Source organism: Arachis hypogaea, chromosome 2 (assembly GCF_003086295.3).
Source record: "Arachis hypogaea cultivar Tifrunner chromosome 2, arahy.Tifrunner.gnm2.J5K5, whole genome shotgun sequence".
In the NCBI taxonomy this organism is placed as follows: Eukaryota; Viridiplantae; Streptophyta; class Magnoliopsida; order Fabales; family Fabaceae; genus Arachis; species Arachis hypogaea.
In genome coordinates, this window is record NC_092037.1 from 35,306,828 (window position 1) to 35,325,977 (window position 19,150).

The 19,150-nt window shown below is 34.4% G+C and overlaps 1 protein-coding gene across 2 annotated transcripts; it reads right to left on the reverse strand.

Annotated features, from left to right (window-relative positions):
• Nucleotides 1-6,739: 6,739 nt before the first annotated feature.
• On the reverse strand, nt 6,740-18,068 carry LOC112742751 (TNF receptor-associated factor homolog 1a). Of its 2 annotated transcripts, none has more exons than XM_025791982.3 (13): nt 17,852-18,068; nt 16,868-17,083; nt 16,677-16,788; nt 16,088-16,176; nt 15,888-15,956; nt 15,670-15,802; nt 14,378-14,536; nt 13,650-13,998; nt 12,740-12,852; nt 11,365-11,512; nt 9,243-9,706; nt 8,953-9,151; nt 6,740-8,285 (listed from the first exon to the last, which is right to left on the reverse strand). In XM_025791982.3, the coding sequence occupies exons 2-13, from the start codon at nt 17,040-17,042 to the stop codon at nt 6,930-6,932; spliced, it is 3,366 nt and encodes a 1,121-aa protein (XP_025647767.1). In that variant the 5' UTR covers nt 17,043-17,083; nt 17,852-18,068; the 3' UTR covers nt 6,740-6,929. The 2 variants fall into 2 exon arrangements, with proteins under 2 accessions (XP_025647767.1, XP_025647774.1); XM_025791989.3 differs by having other exon boundaries at nt 17,609-18,062.
• Between the last annotated feature and the right edge of the window lie 1,082 nt (nt 18,069-19,150).

Consider the following 19,150-nt stretch of genomic DNA (forward strand, 5'->3'; position numbering starts at 1 on the left):
TGACTCTCAATCCTAGGTTCAATGTTCTTTGTATTTATTTATTTTCAATGTTCCATGTTTGGATTGATTTTCTTAATTAATGTTATTTGAGGTATTTCAGTTTATGATTGTTTTATTTATGAATGCTTTTTATTTAATTTAGATAGTTTCCCTTTTGGCTTTGGTTAAATAATTGGTGGCTCTAGAGTTATCAAACTCATTGTTGATTGAAAATTGGATTTCTTCATTTCATTAATTCATATTCCAATAACTCTAGCCTTTCCCAAGGAAAGACTAGGACTTGAGGATTCGAATTAATTCATCCACTTAACTTACCTTCATAGTTAAAGGTTAACAAGGTGGGAGAAAAATCCAATTCTCATCACAATTGATAAGGATAACTAGGATAGGACTTCCATTTCTTATACCTTGCCAAAGGTTTATTTTACAGTTATTATTATTTTATCTTACTTGTCATTCAACTAACCTTTTACCTTAATCCAAAACCCCAAAACACACTTTTTCATAACCAATAATAAGAACATACCTCCCTGCAATTCCTTGAGAAGACGACCCGAGGTTCAAATACTTGGTTATCAATTTTAAAGGGGTTTGTTACTTGTGACAACCAAAACTTTTGTACGAAGGGATTTCTGTTAGTTTAGAAGCTATATCTACAACGCGAATATTTTTATAAATTCTTTACTAGAAAAAATCCTAACGTCAATGATCATACATCGTCTTAGAGCATATCACTGGTACTTTATTGAGTGGCCGCATAACAGTAGCATCGTACGGAGGACTTAGGTTAAAGTTCGTAGATAAACGTGGCATAGATGTCGACTGGTCCCACAGTATATACATATAAATAGATAACGAAGTTCACTCTAGACTCAGAAGACACCCAGAGCAAAACCCTTTTGCAGAATGATCATCAGTGGACTACGGAAGGATGCCCTTGCTTTCATCTAGAGGGGGAAGGGAGAGAGAATGAGTTAGAACTGGGGAGTTCTTAGTAGGGTCGGGGTTATTAGTTAAGTTCATTAATTTCGTATTATTTAGCAAGCAAATAGTAGAATACAGAAAATAGTAAATAGAAGATACAGATAAATAGGGAAGATAGAGAAAACAGATAGCATAACACAAACAGAAGAATACAAGAAAATAACAAAAACACAGAGACACACAAGGAAAGCATACATTCATACAACAATCATAACAGAGGAAATGCACAACCAAGTATGATGCATGTCTAGCCCTAGTGCAGGTAATGAGCTCATCTGTCGGTTTCTACCCGCTCCCGACGTAACCCGAAGCAGCTGAAACGGGTATGGCTTTCCACTTGGCTATACCCCCTGTGTACAGGAAATAACCCCTCTGCCACCACAGGGTCCACTGCACGCAGGAAATAACACATCTGCCATTGCAGGGATGTATGCCAACACACCTTTTGTATACAGGAAATAACCCCTCTGCCACTACAGAAATGGAACAGGTGGTCACGGTACTTCTGTAGCAGGAAATAACCCCTCTGCCTTACAGAATTAAAATATGGATCTGTACCGCAGGAAAGCGTTCTCAGTGGTCGCACCACCATCTATCTGACTGCCTCAATACAGCAGATGAACAAACAAATAACTCTAGAGTTGCCTTAATGCAACAAATAAACAAACAAGCACCTCTTAGGTTGCTTCAAGCAACAAATGACCCTTCAACAGGTCCTCTACTTTTTATCATACTACTCTTTTCTCTTTGTCTCTTTACTCTGCTCTGATTACTCTCTTCTCTATATCTCTTTACCTTTTCTGATTTCTCTGTTTAACGTATGTATTTAAAGCTTATGTAAATTTCGGTATGAATAGTTAGTCTGTCCCAAGTATAGGTTCATTAAGTCTATACTGAAACAGTTTAACTTTTCATATAATACCTAACCCTAGTCGCAACTCAAGGACTAACTATGTTGCCCTAGTTCGTTCACTAATTTCTGTCTGTTTTTCTGTCATTAAAACTTTACAGACTTTTCTTTGGTTTTTATCTTTTCTTTAACTTCTTATCTTTCCTTTATCTTTGCCTCACTATCATGTTATTACCACTCCCTAGGTGTTTTATGAAGGTAATTTATGAGATTCTGCGCTTAAAGTTGTCTTTCTAAAACTTTTACAAAAACCTGCCTTTTCCGCATTATTTTATTATTTTTATTAAAATATTATTTTTAATTAAATATTATTATTTAATATTTTATCATTATTTATTATTTTATCATTAAATTTTTCAAAATTACCCCCACTTTAACTTTTAACCTTTAAGATTTATTTTTTACCATCCATAACTTTTAATATTTCTACTTTAACCACCCTAACTTTTAGAAATTACAAAATAACCCCTCAAACACCAAAATAATTACAACCTTGCCCTTTTTAAGATCTAAAAGGTTTTCTTCAATGTTCTTCATCACACTCAAAGTGTTCTTCGTGTTCTTCGTAAATTCTTCAGATTCTTTCTCTGTTTTTACCCGTTTTTCAATCTTTTCAGCAACCAATTTTTACCATAATTCAAAATAAATTCCCAGCCACTAAAACCCCATCTTTTCCACATGATTTTAACACAAATTGAACCCCGATTTAAGGCCTAGGGTTTCATTTTTCAGCAGCCATGAAGAACACAAATTCAAAGTTGAATATCATCAAATTTCATCAAATTTTCACCAAAATTTCAACAAGAATCACTCATATAAACAATCAATTTCAAGCATAACCAAATCATATAATAATCACATAACTCAAACCCAATCAATCAAGATTAATTTTATCAAACCGTACCTGGTTTTGCTGCTCCTGATTTGGTTATGTCCTTAGGTGGTCCTTAAGCACTTTTTCCTCCTAAATCACATCAAGAACAACTTTAAATCCAAAAACCTTCAACTGCCAAATCTCTCTCAGCACGTTAGGAAGGGATATCTCACCTTAGACTTACTGAAAATTAACGTTTCTTGGCTCTCAAGTCAAGTTAAGCATGATTTCTAAGGAAGAACATCAAGAAAATACATGTTTAAGCATGTTTCCTTGAAAACCAAATTGAAAGGGGAAAGGAACAGCCATCTCACCTTATTTCCATCCTTGATAAGTTACATGGTTATGTGGAGGAAGAAGAGAGGATCATTTTGGTGAAATCGGAGTTTTGATTTGAGTTTTAGGTCAGAAGAAATCAAGCTTTGAAGATTTGGAACTAAGAACTTTTCTCTCTTTTTCTCTCTTCCTATTTTCGGCCAAAAAGTGAAAATAAGCCAGCCTTGGGTGTTTTTGGAGTGTAGGGTGAGTTGTGATTGGTTGGCTTGGAGGTGGATTAAGATAATATTAAAATATCTCAAGTGTATAACTACTAAAACTAGATGTATCGGAACACTTGTAAAAATATCTTTAAAAATTATTTTCTGAGCTACTAGCATAAATGACACTAGTAACATATTTATTATGAGAATAAAACATGTATAATGAGGCCTTAGCATTGCTAGAGTCATCAGAGAGTGCTGGTGCTAAGCTGCACCAGTAAACTATGAACCCGGTTAAACCGATTTTCTATTTTTAACTAAAACAGACAGGTAACCTTATAATATCATTCAAGTAGCTTTTAATACTAATATAATGATAATATTATCCTATTATCTCTCTTCTCTCATGAATCGGGTCCAGTTTGTCAAACTGAGACTATTTACGGAAAGCATAATCAAAACTCCTAACCGATACGGTTCAAAAACTAGGTTCTTCGTGATTTCATTATCGAGCTTGCCTCAAAAAGGTTCTAGCTTGAAGATGACATAATGACAATGAGGATTGAGGTACTTGATGATATATCAGAGGTTCTCCCCTTACTGATCTTCCGGAGGATTCCGTGCCTTCAGAAAAGATCTCGCATACTCGAAAATCATGGTTGTTACAAAAGTGAATTTTTGAAATGTATTGAGTGGTATAACGGGCCTAATTCTGAGAAGGACAATGAACTGATGAAATGAAAGTTAATGATAATATATGAAAGACTGGGGTTAATGAACTTGCGATATATGAGAAGTGATCGCTGAACTGAATACATATTATGATATGTTATGATTGGTAATTTGCTTTGCGCCTGGCGAGGACGATTGATATATCTCGCTTTCTCGAGGTTACAGCGCCGGCGTAAGGATGGTTGGTTAATTCCGCTTACGTTGAGATGTGGGGTCTGAGGCAGTCACCCGCCCTCATTGATGAGTCCATATTTGATGATAATTTTTTGCTTGAATTGGATGGATTTCATCACATAAACTCACACTTATTCACCAAAATAGCATACTTTTGTGTTTCATCATATAAAGTCATACTTATTCACCAAAATAGCAATTTAATCCCACTTTTATTCCATTCGATGCCGTCATATGTTTGTTGAGTGATTTCAGGTCCTATAGGCAAGAATGGTTTGGTAGAAGTGGAAGAAAGCATGCAAAAAGGAAAAAAACATGAAGAAAACAAAGGAGAAAAGTATTTCAGAGTGTGCCCACACACACTTTCTGTCCCCACGCACAAGGGTCAAAATCACCAGTCCCACGCACAATACAGAAATCAGCAAGTGTGCCTATGAACAACCCTGTGCGTACGTACAGGTGAAAAATCAGCAAGTGTGCGTACGCACAAGTCCCTGCATGTGACTTCAATAAAAAGACACATGGCTCGCGATTTTGAAACTTGTCTAGCCCAATTTTGGAAGGTTTAATGCTGATTTGAAGTGCTAAGCCATGCCCACTAAAGCTGAAAGGCCCAATAAAGAGAATGGCCTCTACCGTTTATTCGACCTCTTTAAGGAGGTCGGATCCGATGAAAATGGGCAGCTTATGCTCATCCAAGTAAGTAACTGCCTCCCTGAATCTCTCACCCACTTCTAGAAGAGATATCCTAACAACTCTATGATAAAGGAACGGTTATCCACCATCAGAAGTGGAACTACTCCAATGGTGATTATTGGCTCATCTTCTATAAATACCCTGATACACTCAAAACATTTAAGTTCCAATACACAAAAAACCTGCTGAAACCCTTGCTGACTTAAGCATCGGAGTATTTTGTAGGTTTCACCCCCCCTCCCCCCACTTTCTCACGAACAACTCGGACGACGGTCACAGGACATGGGACAAGTCGGAACACATTCTATTAAAGATTTGGACCTCACTTACAAGCCCAAAAACAACCCCATTTCAGGTAACCTTCAAAACAAGGTACCAAAACGAATAAAGTGCTTTACTATTCTCTTGTACTTGGTTAGCTAACAGCAACCCCAAAATTCAAAATTAAAATGTTTCTATGCAATCATACACTATCCTATGCAAACTCAAATTGAAGATGCTTACATAGAATCGCAACAAAATTTTGAAACAAATTTAATGATTATAATTATTTGTTTCCATATTCACATTGACATGGGAAGTACATATCAAATATCCGAGCCTTATATCAGTCTCACCAATAAGGTACTGGATAAGGGTGTTTTAGCCTTTTTTTTAAATAAATTCTAAATATTTTAGTCTTTTTAAATTGAATTCATATTTTATTTCAAATACAATTAAACAACCTTAAATCTAAAATTATATATTTATCTTTTCGAAACAATATTAAGCTTTGATTTTGTATTTCATGCTTATTTATATATTATATATTATGCTTTTATAATTGTAAAATATTCAAATTGTTTCAATTATGATATTTTAAGTGTAACTGTGTAATACTAAAAGATTTCAATAAAGAAAAAACTTTTTACGGAAAAGTTTTAAAATATGAGAGGGTTAGTGCACAAATTTTATTTCCTAAAATGCTAATATATATATATATATATATATATATATATATATATATATATATATATATATATATATAACTCCAAGAGCTAAATCCATAATCTTTTTAATTTTAATATAAAATAATTACTATTTTGCCTAAGTTCAAATTTGTTATTAACCACAATTTATAAAAAAGTAGATTAAATACACTACTGGCTATTAATACATGAAATGATACCAATACATGAGTTCCCTTGGATATAATATCATGTAAAAATAATATAATAGACTCAATAATATAATTAATAATATATTTTAATAAGTAAATCGTTTTTTCAAATGTGATCAACAGAAATAATAAGAAGACCCTTGCATCCTAAAAAAAAGTTTATGCTTACTGCACCATCGTTGCGCATTAGACCTAACTTGAAAGTTGTCTCTACAATCAATTTTTAAAGTCAAACAGAATAAATTATTATTTCTAATAATAAAATTTTAAAACATTGACAATTTAACTACATATAAATAAAATTAATTTTGTACTCAAAAATAATTTTTATGTGATAAAAATACTCAATTGTTAATTTTATTCATGGATAAATTTATTAATATTTCAAATTTCTATAGGTAAAAATGACAACTCTTTTTTATCTTTTGTGAATACAAAATTTTTGTTTATTCATGAATAAATTTGTCAATATTTTAAATTTTTTTTTTGTATTGGTTAATATTTTAAACTTTAATAGATAAAAATAGTAGTTCACTCTACCACAATACAATCATTCAATACCAAGGCATATCTTCCAAATAAAAACATGGCCTGCTTACAACAGATTTATCTTCGATTTAGATGCCTCTAGTTCAACGCGTGAAATCTATTTTCGAAATGAATGTCATAGTGCCTAAACATCCCCGAAAACCAAAACCCCAGAACTCTTGAACGCTTAGAAATAACGATAATTCGGGAAGCCAGGACATGTCTACTTTCAATAAAAACTGGAAGCAAATTACTCAGCAGCTCTCTTTACAAAATATTTTATCAAGGGATTACAACCTCACTCCAATCCAAAGAAACCCAACAATCTCCTCAAGTACATTATTACTTTTGTTTACTACTAATGTGTAGGCAACCTTCCTGATCCTTTTTCCTCTAGGAACCATTTGAAGGCCTGAATACAGTATAGCCATTGACACCACTCGTGTTTGAGTAATCTTGATAGTATGAGTAACCATTTTGCGTATTTCTCATTCCTAAATAAGACAGATCGGATCCAGCCACCCGCCACTGGTTTGGCATCATCCTATCTACCTTGCCATTTCCATATGGTAGTGTACTCACCTGGGGAAGATAATCCCTCAGTGAGTCAAAATGCCCACTAGATGAGCTATAACCTTGCTGAAACCCAGGATCATGGTAACTATGTGACCGCTCAAACCTACAACTGCTTGACGATCCCAAATCATTTGTACCTAAGTCTCCAGGAAAAGTGAACTGCCGATTTAGTAACTGCGGTCCATCATTGGGTGACTGGAAGACAGAACTTGCACTGGTTGTCTCCCCGATACTTTGTTCATCATCAAGCAGATCATTTATGATATCAAGATGTGGGAACTCATCCACGAGCAATCCTTGGCTCTGACGCCCCGATGTGCAGGCTAGGAAGTCACCGGGTATATTTCCCAGAGATCTATTGTGTACCGACCTGTAGAAGTCAAGGTTTTGAACTTCATTAAGTCGTGAAGGTGGTTCATAGTGCATACTCCTGCTGGCTTCCCTTTGTGAGCCGTCAAGCCACTGCGGGCCATTCTGTAAAATATCCTGTGTAATCATGCCAAAGGGAAGAGCAGACTGGCCAGCATTAGAATCCATTTTGTCCGAGCTATGCGACACATATACTGGTGATGATGCCAAGGGGGGTGGTTGTGAGTAACCAGGAGTTTGGTTTACGCCTGAATTGGAGCTGGAATGACTGAGACTAGCAGAGGCCACAGGGTTTCCTATTATTGCATTCCTGTAAGACTGAGGAACATAATTATGAGTTGCAGAAGAGGGATCAGGACCTAAGCAACCAGTTGCACTCACTGAGCGTGCAAGCAGTGGAGTTTGCACCATGGAAATAACAGGGGCAGTTGGTCTGGGACCAGGAACTAGAGGAGCACTTGAAGGCCGTGACATCATAGGCGATTGGGACATTGATCTCTCAGTTAATCTAGGGGGTGAAGTCTTCTGGAATTCTCTCTTGGGCACAATTGTTACTTGGGATACCGAAGTTAAAGATGCATCTTTGTCAGTTTGCTGTGAACCACTTAAAGATGTTTTCCTGACATGAACAGGATCTCCAGTAGCACTAGCGTGGTGTTCTGACTTCATTTTAACAGATGAGAGTAAGCTCCCTTGAGGACTGCTTGGTGAGGATGGCACCACTGATGTCTTCTCTTTCTGTAGGCTTTCTATTTCAACAGATCTTTCAGCATCAATACATTCTTCAGTGCACTGCTCGTCTTCCTATCAATTAGAAAAGTAGGAGGGAATAATATCAGGCTCAAACTGCAACAGTACTATGAAAAGATACTTCAATATAAGATTGGACACATTAAAATCATCTATTGAAAATGAGACTAGTTTGTAGCAGGAAAAAGAAAAGATTAAAAAAGCATGGGATGATTACAAAAATTAAGGAAAAGAATTCACCTATCCATTTTTACTACCATTTCAAATCAAGTTTCCTGCTATTTCAACATAAAGCATCTAGGGCATTGCTACATAGATACAAAGCGATTTATCTAAAATTATGGTTTGGAAGCAGTATAAAAAACTATCCTAAAATCACATCTGAATGATGGGAGAGAAAAAAATATAAGCATCATTGTTGAGCGTTCAATTCCTGTGTAGATCATTCTCTAGATATGAAAGCTATATTGAAACATCATCAACTTCTTTTGGCCCTAGAGTATCAAATTACTTTGCCAGACTTAGAGCAAAATAAGGCAAACAAGATCAGCAGTCATCTCATATCCAAGATCTTTTAAAATGTCTTTTGAAGTGATTCTCAATGAAGAAACCAATCTGGCTCTCCAAGTAGGAAGTGAGACATCTTGAAAACAATGGGCAAAAACAGGACATATCCAGTAATTATAGCAAATTGTACAAGATATCTCGAAACTAAGACCACCTTGCTATCATGCTTCTCAAGCCACTTTAATCGATCCTGCAAGCAAAGAACACCACTCTCGGGCTCAGATTGACCAACTTTACCACTTCCTGATGCATTATTAATGTCCCCAACCTCTGCAGTGGAACCAGATAGCTGACTATCCATTTCAGTTGTCCAACTACCTCCACCGCATGATGTTTTACCTTGGTTCTTACTTCTACAGATACATAGTGCCAAATCAATAACATGCATAAATCATTGAAATCAAAATCCATCCACATGAAACACACCATGAGCTATATGGTTACCTGCTAGGGGACTTTTGGACTTTGTAATTTGAAAATGAGGTCCGGTCATTCATCACTGCAGATGGCAACGAATCAGTGGAGCATGTTGAAGAACTGTCATCCATCACTAAACTGCTTCTCTTCTCAGCAATTCCATTTTGCATAGATGAAAGGCTGCCTACCCCATTGCTACTAGCCTCAGTTGTAGGATGAATTTCAGATGTATCAGTATCCCAATTAGCAGGACCAGCATCTCTGTCTTCTGAGTCAAGCTGAAGCACTTCACCAACTCCATCAATGGAGTCTGACGCATCAGACACAACATCCAGGGCTTCAAACTTTTCATCCTGAGTATGAACTTCCTCCATGTTAGAATCCTTTTTCTCATCAGCAGCATTTTCATGGTGCTTGTCAAGTACAGCCATGGTTGGCCTCTCCTCCCTCCCTTTATCCTTTCCTTTTCGATTGTTCCGTTTCTGTTTGGCCTGAAGTGAAAGAACTACTTTCAGAAAACCCAACCAACACAAAAACATGCACATCAGGAAAGCAAGCAATTCAAAAGAATGTGAACATCTGGAAAAATATCATTAGAGTATACTAAAACGGCTTATAAGGTATTAAGGTTGCGTTTAGAAGAGAGACTGAGACTGAGAGACAAAGACTTAATAAGTCTTTATATTGCATTTGGTGTAAGTGTATAGAACTGAGTTATGTCTCAATATCTTGTTTGGTTTAAGATAAAAATAGAGACTTAAAAAAGTGAAATTACTAAAATACCCTTATTAATTAAAACCCTAACCCTACCCATGCAGCGACCCTTAAAATAAGTGAAATTACTAGTATTCCCCTTGAAGCACCCCACATCTTCACCATAACCTACATCCACAAAACCTTTGGAGGAACCCTAAGTTGAACCCAAATCGAAAACACCACTGGAAGACGAAGACGAAGTTGATGAAGAACACAGAAGAAGGATCATACACCAAACCCTTCTTCCTTAAGATCTTTGAATCCTTTTCGGGATCTTTTTCCTCCATGGATGATAGATTGAAAGTGTTGACGAGATCATTGAAAACGGTGATATTGTTGCCCTCAGCTTCTTGTGGCTGTTCCTCTTCTTCGGATTGGAGAGGTTCCTTCTTTTCGTTGAGCTTCTTCGGTGAAGATTTCTTCTTCCTCAGATCTCCAATGCTGCCCCCTGTTCTTCTCTTTCCTTTCCTGATTTTGAAATCCTCTTGTTTATGATTGTTGAATCTGATTTTGACATATGTTTATGAGATTGTTGTTGTTCTTGGTCTTATTGCTGTTGGTGGTGGTGGAATTCGGTAATGGCAGAGATACGGTGGTGGGGGTGAGAGGTGTGCTGAGGTTGGGGGGTGAGAGGTGAGGGCTATGAAGTGTTGGCAGTGGAGTGGCAATGGAAGGACTATGAGGAGCAGACTTGGAATATAAAATTTCGAATAAGGGCATTTTAGGAAAGAAATATCAATAAAGTTTTAATCTTCATCCCCAAAAATTTCAATCCCTTGTGTCCCCACTTTCTAGAGGTACTGAAGGGACTGAGTGTTCCAGAACTGAAATTTTATTTCCAGTCTCTGACCACCAAACATGATATTGAGTTTCAATCCCCCCAGTCTTAGTCTCGTTACCTCAAAACAAACACAGCCTAGTGGGGAAAATAATCCAAGTTTCCAAATCATTAGCCCAAAAAAAGATATGTAGAAAAGAATCGAAGGATCTAAGATATGTAGAAAAGGATCGAAGGATCTAAGACACGTAGAAAATACATTAATAAAGTTGAATCATGCAAGCCAAGAAATGAACTCATTACAAACCAATATTCAAAGCATGGGATTTAATATATAAACTCAATATAATGTCAAAAAATAGTAATGTATTTTGCTGCTGCTCATTACAAATAACATGATAATGTGATCATTTTATAATACTTGTTATTTATGATTCATTTTCTAAGAAAGATTTGATCTTGACTCGAGTTTTAAAATAAATTATTAACTGGAAATATCAGATGATTGCATACAAATCTCAATCAGATATTCTAGTATAACTAATTTTGTTAAGATGACACAGGATGTAGCATCAGTAAAATCAAATTTATGATATCTGAAGATGAGTGCCAAACCTGTTTCTTCTTATTTTTCTTTTCCCTATCATTAAGTCCACGTTTTGCTTTCTGCTCACTTTCTGCTAACCATGCTGCCTCTTCGCGGATAAGTTCCTCTTGTCTCTTCAGGGCAACAGCTTCCTGGTATGAAACCTCAATCTTATTGCTGCACCAATGAAATAGTTACTTAGTACATCGTAATCCATTCGTCTCTTAAAGATACAAGTCAACATAAAACTAAATTATATCAATGAAATGAATGAGCAATACAAACATTGTAAACAGATTATATATTACCAAAACCAGGTGTTTACAATTCACACTTCATACATGAAGAACACAAAGCATGCGCTGCCAAATATTTTGACAAGCACTTGTTCACTATTGCATTGATAATTATATTAGACTACAAGAGTGGACAAGCTTCCACTGAACTCAAGCTTATTGCGAATCATCATATATGAGACTTTAAATATAATGCTAGCTGCGCATCATTTCTTATTGTCTCAAATGGAACATATAATCAAGTTCCACATACATGTCCCATGGTTATCCATTATCATCAAGTCATAGAGTCGTTGCTCAATACGGTTCAGAAGATTAGATAGTACACACTTAGTTACAGAGTATCATGTCATCTACTGGAAACAAGGTCAAAAGCCCTCACTTCACAGTTCACATCCTCTGAAATATTATAGATAAGAATTCTCTACTCTGTAGAAGAAACATTCCAAAAGTCTTTGCAGACAACCCTAAACTGCAAATCTGAGGTTATGAATAGACAATCTTATTGATAATTATAATTGCCATTGTATAGGATCAATAATAGTCTTGGAATTTCCAGAAGATGCCCAAGACAAGTTCTGGCCATTACATTTGAAATAACATAGGGAGGCAAGCCATGTACTCTACTTCTCAGAAAAGAAAGTTACTGAACTCTCGTAAGAAACTCTAATCCTCTTCAAAAACACAAAATTGTAAAGAACTTTTAAATTTTAAAATGAAAGTAAAACTTGAAAATATATGAAATATGAAATTGGTTAGCATCATAGCTGAGTGATGTCAATTTAAACAGGCCCCTTCAGAATGATCAACAAACCCCTACATGCGGAGCCCTAAAATTTAATTCAGGAGGTAGCAAGAGCTAAAATAAAGAATAGTAGAGAAACAGTTAATAAAGACAAATTGAAGAATCAATAACTAAGGAAGACACTCCTCCAATGCAAATTTCTCTGTAAAGTGAAAACGTGAGTATGTATTCACTCTTAATTCAACAGAATGTACCATGACCATTGCCCATTAAATGATCTAAGTGTGAATACTCCCTTAAGCTTACTTTAAATATATAAGTAAATTTTAGAGTATATTTTCTAAGATATAATTGCATTACAACCTGAATATATGAGCAAGGACAAAAATTTCCAAAGTCCTACGACCCAATTCTGTAAGGCGCCTTTCATCACGCTCAATAGAATCTTTATTGAAGTCCTCCCCAGTGTTTCCATCCTGCCAAAAGAGGTGAACCAGGTTTCTTAACACTCAAAAGAATTACTAAAGTATCAATTGCCCTTTAGGCATTTGGTGCACCTGATGATATAAAACTTCGATAAAGGAATAGGACAACTAATTGTATAAAATACTACCTCCAGTCAAACATAACTATCCTGTTTGGTTAATCTTTTCTGCACATAAATAACAGTCCTGCTGAATAAGATCTAGAGAAGATAAATTATTTTTTTTCTTATCATATCCCTATTATTATCGAGAAGAAAGAATAGTTGAAAGAAGTAATAAAGACGTGAAGATTTGTCAAGTTAGATAATACTGTAAAATGCATCAAAATTACGCAAATCCACATACATAATTAATCATTTATTTAATCTCTGTTCACATTTATAACAAGACAGTTACTTTTACTGGAGGGAATAGCTGATAAGATCTTATACTGTCAATGTTGATAAATACTGCAATGGTAAACTGCTCTATGCAAACATATTTGTCATGAAAAACCAGCAATCTAGCAAAAATCATAAATCCTAAGACCAAGAATACCAAACCAGCAACCTATACACAACACTATAAACAGTGTCTTTGATCAAGATGACAAACTAATAAACAATGGCTGAAATCCAGCCTTTGACATTTTGGATGGTCAATAACTAAAAAGATATCTAGGGTCATAACAGAGAGAATCAGATTATTATACTAACAAAATCAGATCCAGTGCACTTGCTAATTGCTACTATCACCAGCCATCAGCATACTTCCTCAATCACATTTTACGAAAACAAATTATTATTCACCTTTGTACGATTTTGAGGACCCTTCTCATCTTTTGGAGGAAGAGGTTCTATAGCCGCCCTCTCAAGTAGAAGAAGAACATCATCCACCAGAACAAACATATCTTTCTCAACGCAAACAATTGGTGCTGGCAGTTCCTCAACATCCAACAATTTTGCCGTACCTTTCTTTGATGGAGTATGGCCTTCAAGAGCCTTCAATCCACTATATAAGGAGTCCATTACTAAAGTAGAAGTCACTTCTTTCTCTATAAAGAAATGCTTTACAACTACTTTCAAAATTACATCTGTCTTTTCCTGAGACATGCGGCACCTAGAAGCTTGATCAATTTCCCGCCAGAATGTACAGAAGCTGCAAATGCAAATTACCATTAGATTCAATAAATCAAAGATATGAAGTTGGATTTGGGTCCTCTAAAGTGAGTTTCAGCTTAATGTGGGAAGTTATTTACCAACTTTGAATCATTAAGGAGGACCCACCATACAATAGAAGTTATTAATCTAACATTGATTACCCCATTACCTTCTCCTTTTCACATTTGCTCAGTTTCGAGGGTCTGAATCCTAGTATGTTATAACTTATATATGATTGAATGGTTCATGTATTAACTTACTGATGGTCATGGGCTACATAGTTTGATATGCCACCTTTTCAGGAAAAATTTTGGAGCATGATAATAATTACAGGCAAACATAACCAGTTAATAGTTCTACAGAAGAGCATAGAATACCTTAACCACCTAGCTTTATCCTCTATCAACTTCCCAAGTTTGCCTCTTCTCTCCTCCACAAAACGACGGCAAATCTGTTCCACATTTGTCAAATACACCCTTACAAGTTCTCTCCTATACTGACAATCAAGGCAACGAAAAGGCCTGTCAGCTTTCTCCCTGTGCATAAATAACAAAAAAAATATGGTCACACATCTGAAGCAAAAATTCCAAGGAGCACTGCACCACTGCAGCAAAAGTGCAAAACGACAACATCCAACCTGACGCCAGCATATGCATTACTAAAAATTCAGTTTAAAACAAACACAAGACAGGACAACCAACATAACAAACAAGCAGCAATCAATTTACTTTGCACTTCTGTTAGTACATTATTTCCCAGATTGTCCAGAACAATGCACAGCTAGAATGATGTAGATTCTAGAGATTCATTTGCCATTACCATTTTTCAACAGATTCATTCGCTACAGCTAATGCTGCTATACACTCATCCTTCCTCCTATTTTCATGTAAAGATATTACCTATCTTTATCTCAATGGAATTCTTCATCAATCCAAAAGAGATAATGTAGTAACAAGGTGAAGAACACCCTGGGATCCCCAACCATTAAAGTTCAACTTTGAATTCAAAATAAAAATAAAATATAAAAAATAAAAAAACAATATGAATGTTGCAAGTTTGGATTCAAGGAAACCAGAATGGTCAAGGAAGCTGAGTCCTGTTAAAATATAACAAGAACTCCATCGAACTTGAAGCAGATTGTAGTTAAATCCAGAAATAAGAACCAAATAGAAAATAACACTGTACTAACATAGAAAAAACAGTTATCCTCTACCTTCAACAGAAAATTCAGAGTTTAACTTAGGTGAAATCAGAAATAATCATGGAAGATATTAAAGGATTACAAAAGGCAACAAATGCAATCCATGGGTTACAACCTACTTCACAAATGATAAGAGAATAGAATGAAGTTTTTATAGAACCAACTTGACCAAAACTTTTCTTGCCAGCTTTTCATCAATCCAAATAAAACCTATATTTGACAACAACAACAACAACAACAAAAAGATGACAAGAAGAAGACAATAACAATTCTTGCCGGCTTTCTCATATCCTGTAGTAGGTATTGGAAAGGACCAATACTGTCACTAGCAGAATTACATTCATTATCTTTTATATTAGATAAGTAAATAAATGGAGTCAAGATTATGCACTATATAATATACATTTATACATAATGATGTATGGCTGTGTGCATCTTTGTAAGATTATTAAAATAGATCATATGTACCTAATGACTTGAACTTGAGCTTTTATAATCAGATTGTCAGAAGTGTCAACAAATCCATCATACACCTTCGAGAGCTCCATGAATTTTTTCCATCCCCAGTCATGCTCCTTCTTCCAAAATCGGTGCAACGTATCTAGAAAACTCAGAGAAAACCACTTAACAATGACGTTAGACTAATTGTGAACTCCGACAGCTAAGCCTACTATTAGCAAACATACCAGAATACTTTGATTTCTTTGGGTCTTTATTGACCACAGCTATGGTGAATTGAGCAAAATGACTCCATCCTGTATTACAAATAAAAAAGTGAGAAAGTTTTTAAAAAAAATGCAAAACAAAATCAATTACTATCAGATCGATTGATGATGGTAAAATTAACAATCATCAAAGAAATCAGAAGAGTCTAGAAGACTCCAACCTGGAAGAAGTTTGTCATGATTTGCAACACAAAGAAACAGAGAGAGATGATTGCAGACATCACAACCTTGTGGGTAAATTAAAATATACCTGTCACACCACATCATGATTAGGTTAAAAACTAAACTGATATGTACACCGTACACAGCGACGGCAAGCTTTTTCACATTATAAGGACTGCCTAAGGAAACAATAAATTGCGATTGTAACATGAAAAGGGTGAGGAATCAGTAATTGTCAGACATGAGGCTCTAAGCAGCAAGCAACTTGGTTTTAAATTCGGTTGAATATGTTAATCTATTAATTTACTACGAACAAAATATCAGTCATCAACTTATAGGAAGAAAGCAGCGCAAACTAGTATAGTTTTCTTTTCAACGTCAACACCTTCCATCAGTGAGGTATGAACTTTCCTGTAGCCTTCTCAACACATGCAGTTGAAATCCCTAGTGCTATACGGGTAGTTTATATCTTTGATTACCTTGTTATAAATATTCGTAGATAGATTTAAATTAAAATGATGTCAACAAATTTAGATAGTTAAGCGCTAAAGCACATTGAGACCAGTAAGTTTATTGAAAGCACCATACCACTTGTAGCCGCCAACCTCAAATGCATTACTGCGAAGTTCCCGTTTGGTAATCTGAGAAAATTTTTCTATCTTCCATGTATATTTTCCATATAACTCAGACGGTTTTGGTCCTGTAAAGAAGGAAAATTTTAAATTTAAATTTCATCAACAATAGAAAAGTAACATTTTTGACAATTATAGATTCACCACCATCGTCATCGTCATCAGTGTCCCAATAAGGGGGTGAAGTCGAGGGGATTCCATTCTCCACCTGCTCAGAAGACCGCCACTCAGCCAGTGCTTCCCCAGTTTGACATCGCTGCCCACTTAACATTCCCTCCACGGACTTCCCAACTCCAGGTTCCTCAATAGCAATCCCAGCCATCCCTATCAAGCACTATTGCCTTAACACTCCTCTTATAACAGCTGTCAGATAAGAACACAAATAATGCATCAAACCTAGCCCCTCAAACCCCAAATCGCATTACAACACAGTGAAGCATTCATACATCATTCCTCAATAATTAAATCACTCAAACACGTAAGGCTAATCTTTTCAACCACATCAGAGAAAGTCCTACTATATATTAAACGATTATTAAATAACAAATACAGAAGCAAGGCACATTGTCACGATAAACTGAAAGAAGCGTAAAAATTTTAAAACAAAAAAAAAATCAAATTCCAATAGTTCATCAATTGACACCAAAGATAAACATCAGATAATGAACGGGGTGGTACCTTCCCCCTCATGTCTCAAAGTCCAAAACATAATAATTAAAACTTACATTTCTAATAAACCCAAAAACCCACCTCTAAAAAATTAAATTAAAAAAGAAAAAAACCCATGAACAAAACCCTAAAACAGAAATTAAAAAGTTGACAATAACTAAAGCGAAAACCAATGAAGAAAAAATAGAAACATGCCCAAAATAAATCGAAAACACGAACATGACGGCAAGAGCCAGCTCGATGACGCAAATTGCATGAAAAAGCAGAACCCAAATCCCGCAGAGAAAAAATTCGATGTCCGAAATCAAAACCAAGATCTCAGGCAACGGTTTCCCCCGGAGAAACACTAATCGAAATCGAAGAAATGGCTCAGATGAAATGCTCCGAGAACAAACGCAAAATAGATTATTAGGAAAAAAAAACGGCGTCGAATTAGACGGTTACAAATTAGGGTACACGAACCTGGAACCAAAGAAGGAGATAATAATTAATAGGGCTATGGTGCGTGAAAGGGAGCAATTCGGAGTTCTGAGATTTTAGAGAGAAAGGCGAAGAGAGAGATGGAGGTGAGGAGCAACGGAGAGCAAAGGCATAACCCAGAAAATGAATATAGAATTTAATTTTTTTAAAAAGAGTAAAAAACTGAAAAATAAAAAAATACATGATAAAAACCGAACAAAAACGGAACAAAAATACTCAATATTAAATATAAATTTCTCAAACAATATTTTAGAATTTGAATTTTCATAAAAAATTTTATCGCATTTTAAATTATTTTAAAAATATTTTTTGATAAATTTAAATATATTTTTATTAATAATAAATTATTTAAGTGTATTTTTTTATTTTTCCAAACATAAAATAAAAAATAATAAAGATTTTTTCACTATTTAAAATTTGAAAATAACCAATTTTCTAAATTCTTAGTTTCTCATCCATTCCAAAAGTAAAATTTTGATATATATTAAGAATTTAATTCTAATTATCTCCCATCACATAATGTCTCGAAAATAAAAGAATAAAGTAACAAAAATATATTTAAATTATTTTGATATTAATAAAAATATAACAAAAAATATCCAAAAAAATTATTATTTTATAAATAGAAAATAACTTTTGTATTTAATAAACTATTTATGTATTTAATCTAAAATTTTATAAAAATATTCAAATAATTATTTAAAAAATGCACAGAAAAAATTAGATAAAATTTTGATCTCTAAAATTTTACTCTTTTTTTAAAAGTATTATTGGTTGTTGATAAAAAAATTACAAAAAATTATATATTTAGCGAAAAATTATCAAATTTAAAGGATAAAAATATTTCATTTTTTTAATCATATTTGCGAAAAAATGCATTAAAATTTAATCTCTAAAACATTTTTTGAGAATACATATTTAATATTAGGCATTTTTATCTTGTATTTAAATCATTTGAAGATATTTTTGTCGATAATAAAATTTGAAAGTATTTTTGTTAGCGCCAAAATAATTATTGTATTAATAATTATTTAAAAATATATATAATTAGATAATTATATAAAACATTTTACTCTTTCAATACATCAAAACTAAACTCATATATTTATTAAAAGATAAAATGACACTTTAGTTACTCTATTGATTGTAATTGTTTAACTAAATTTAGATCCCTATATTTTTATTTTAATTAAATTTTTACATTGTTTTTAATTTTGTAATTAAGACATTTTCGTATCAAAAATATTAAATTTAATAGAATATTATTTTCAAAAAATATAT

Excerpts from the sequence above, each read along its gene's own strand:
- LOC112742751 (XM_025791982.3), bottom strand. The coding sequence starts at position 17,042 with ATGGCTGGGATTGCTATTGAGGAACCTGGAGTTGGGAAGTCCGTGGAG. Across the intron at positions 16,789-16,867 it reads CACTGATGACGATGACGATG|GACCAAAACCGTCTGAGTTA; the intron begins GTGGTGAATCTA and ends CCTTCTTTACAG. Across the intron at positions 12,853-13,649 it reads GTCCTCAAAATCGTACAAAG|GATGGAAACACTGGGGAGGA; the intron begins GTGAATAATAAT and ends CTCTTTTGGCAG.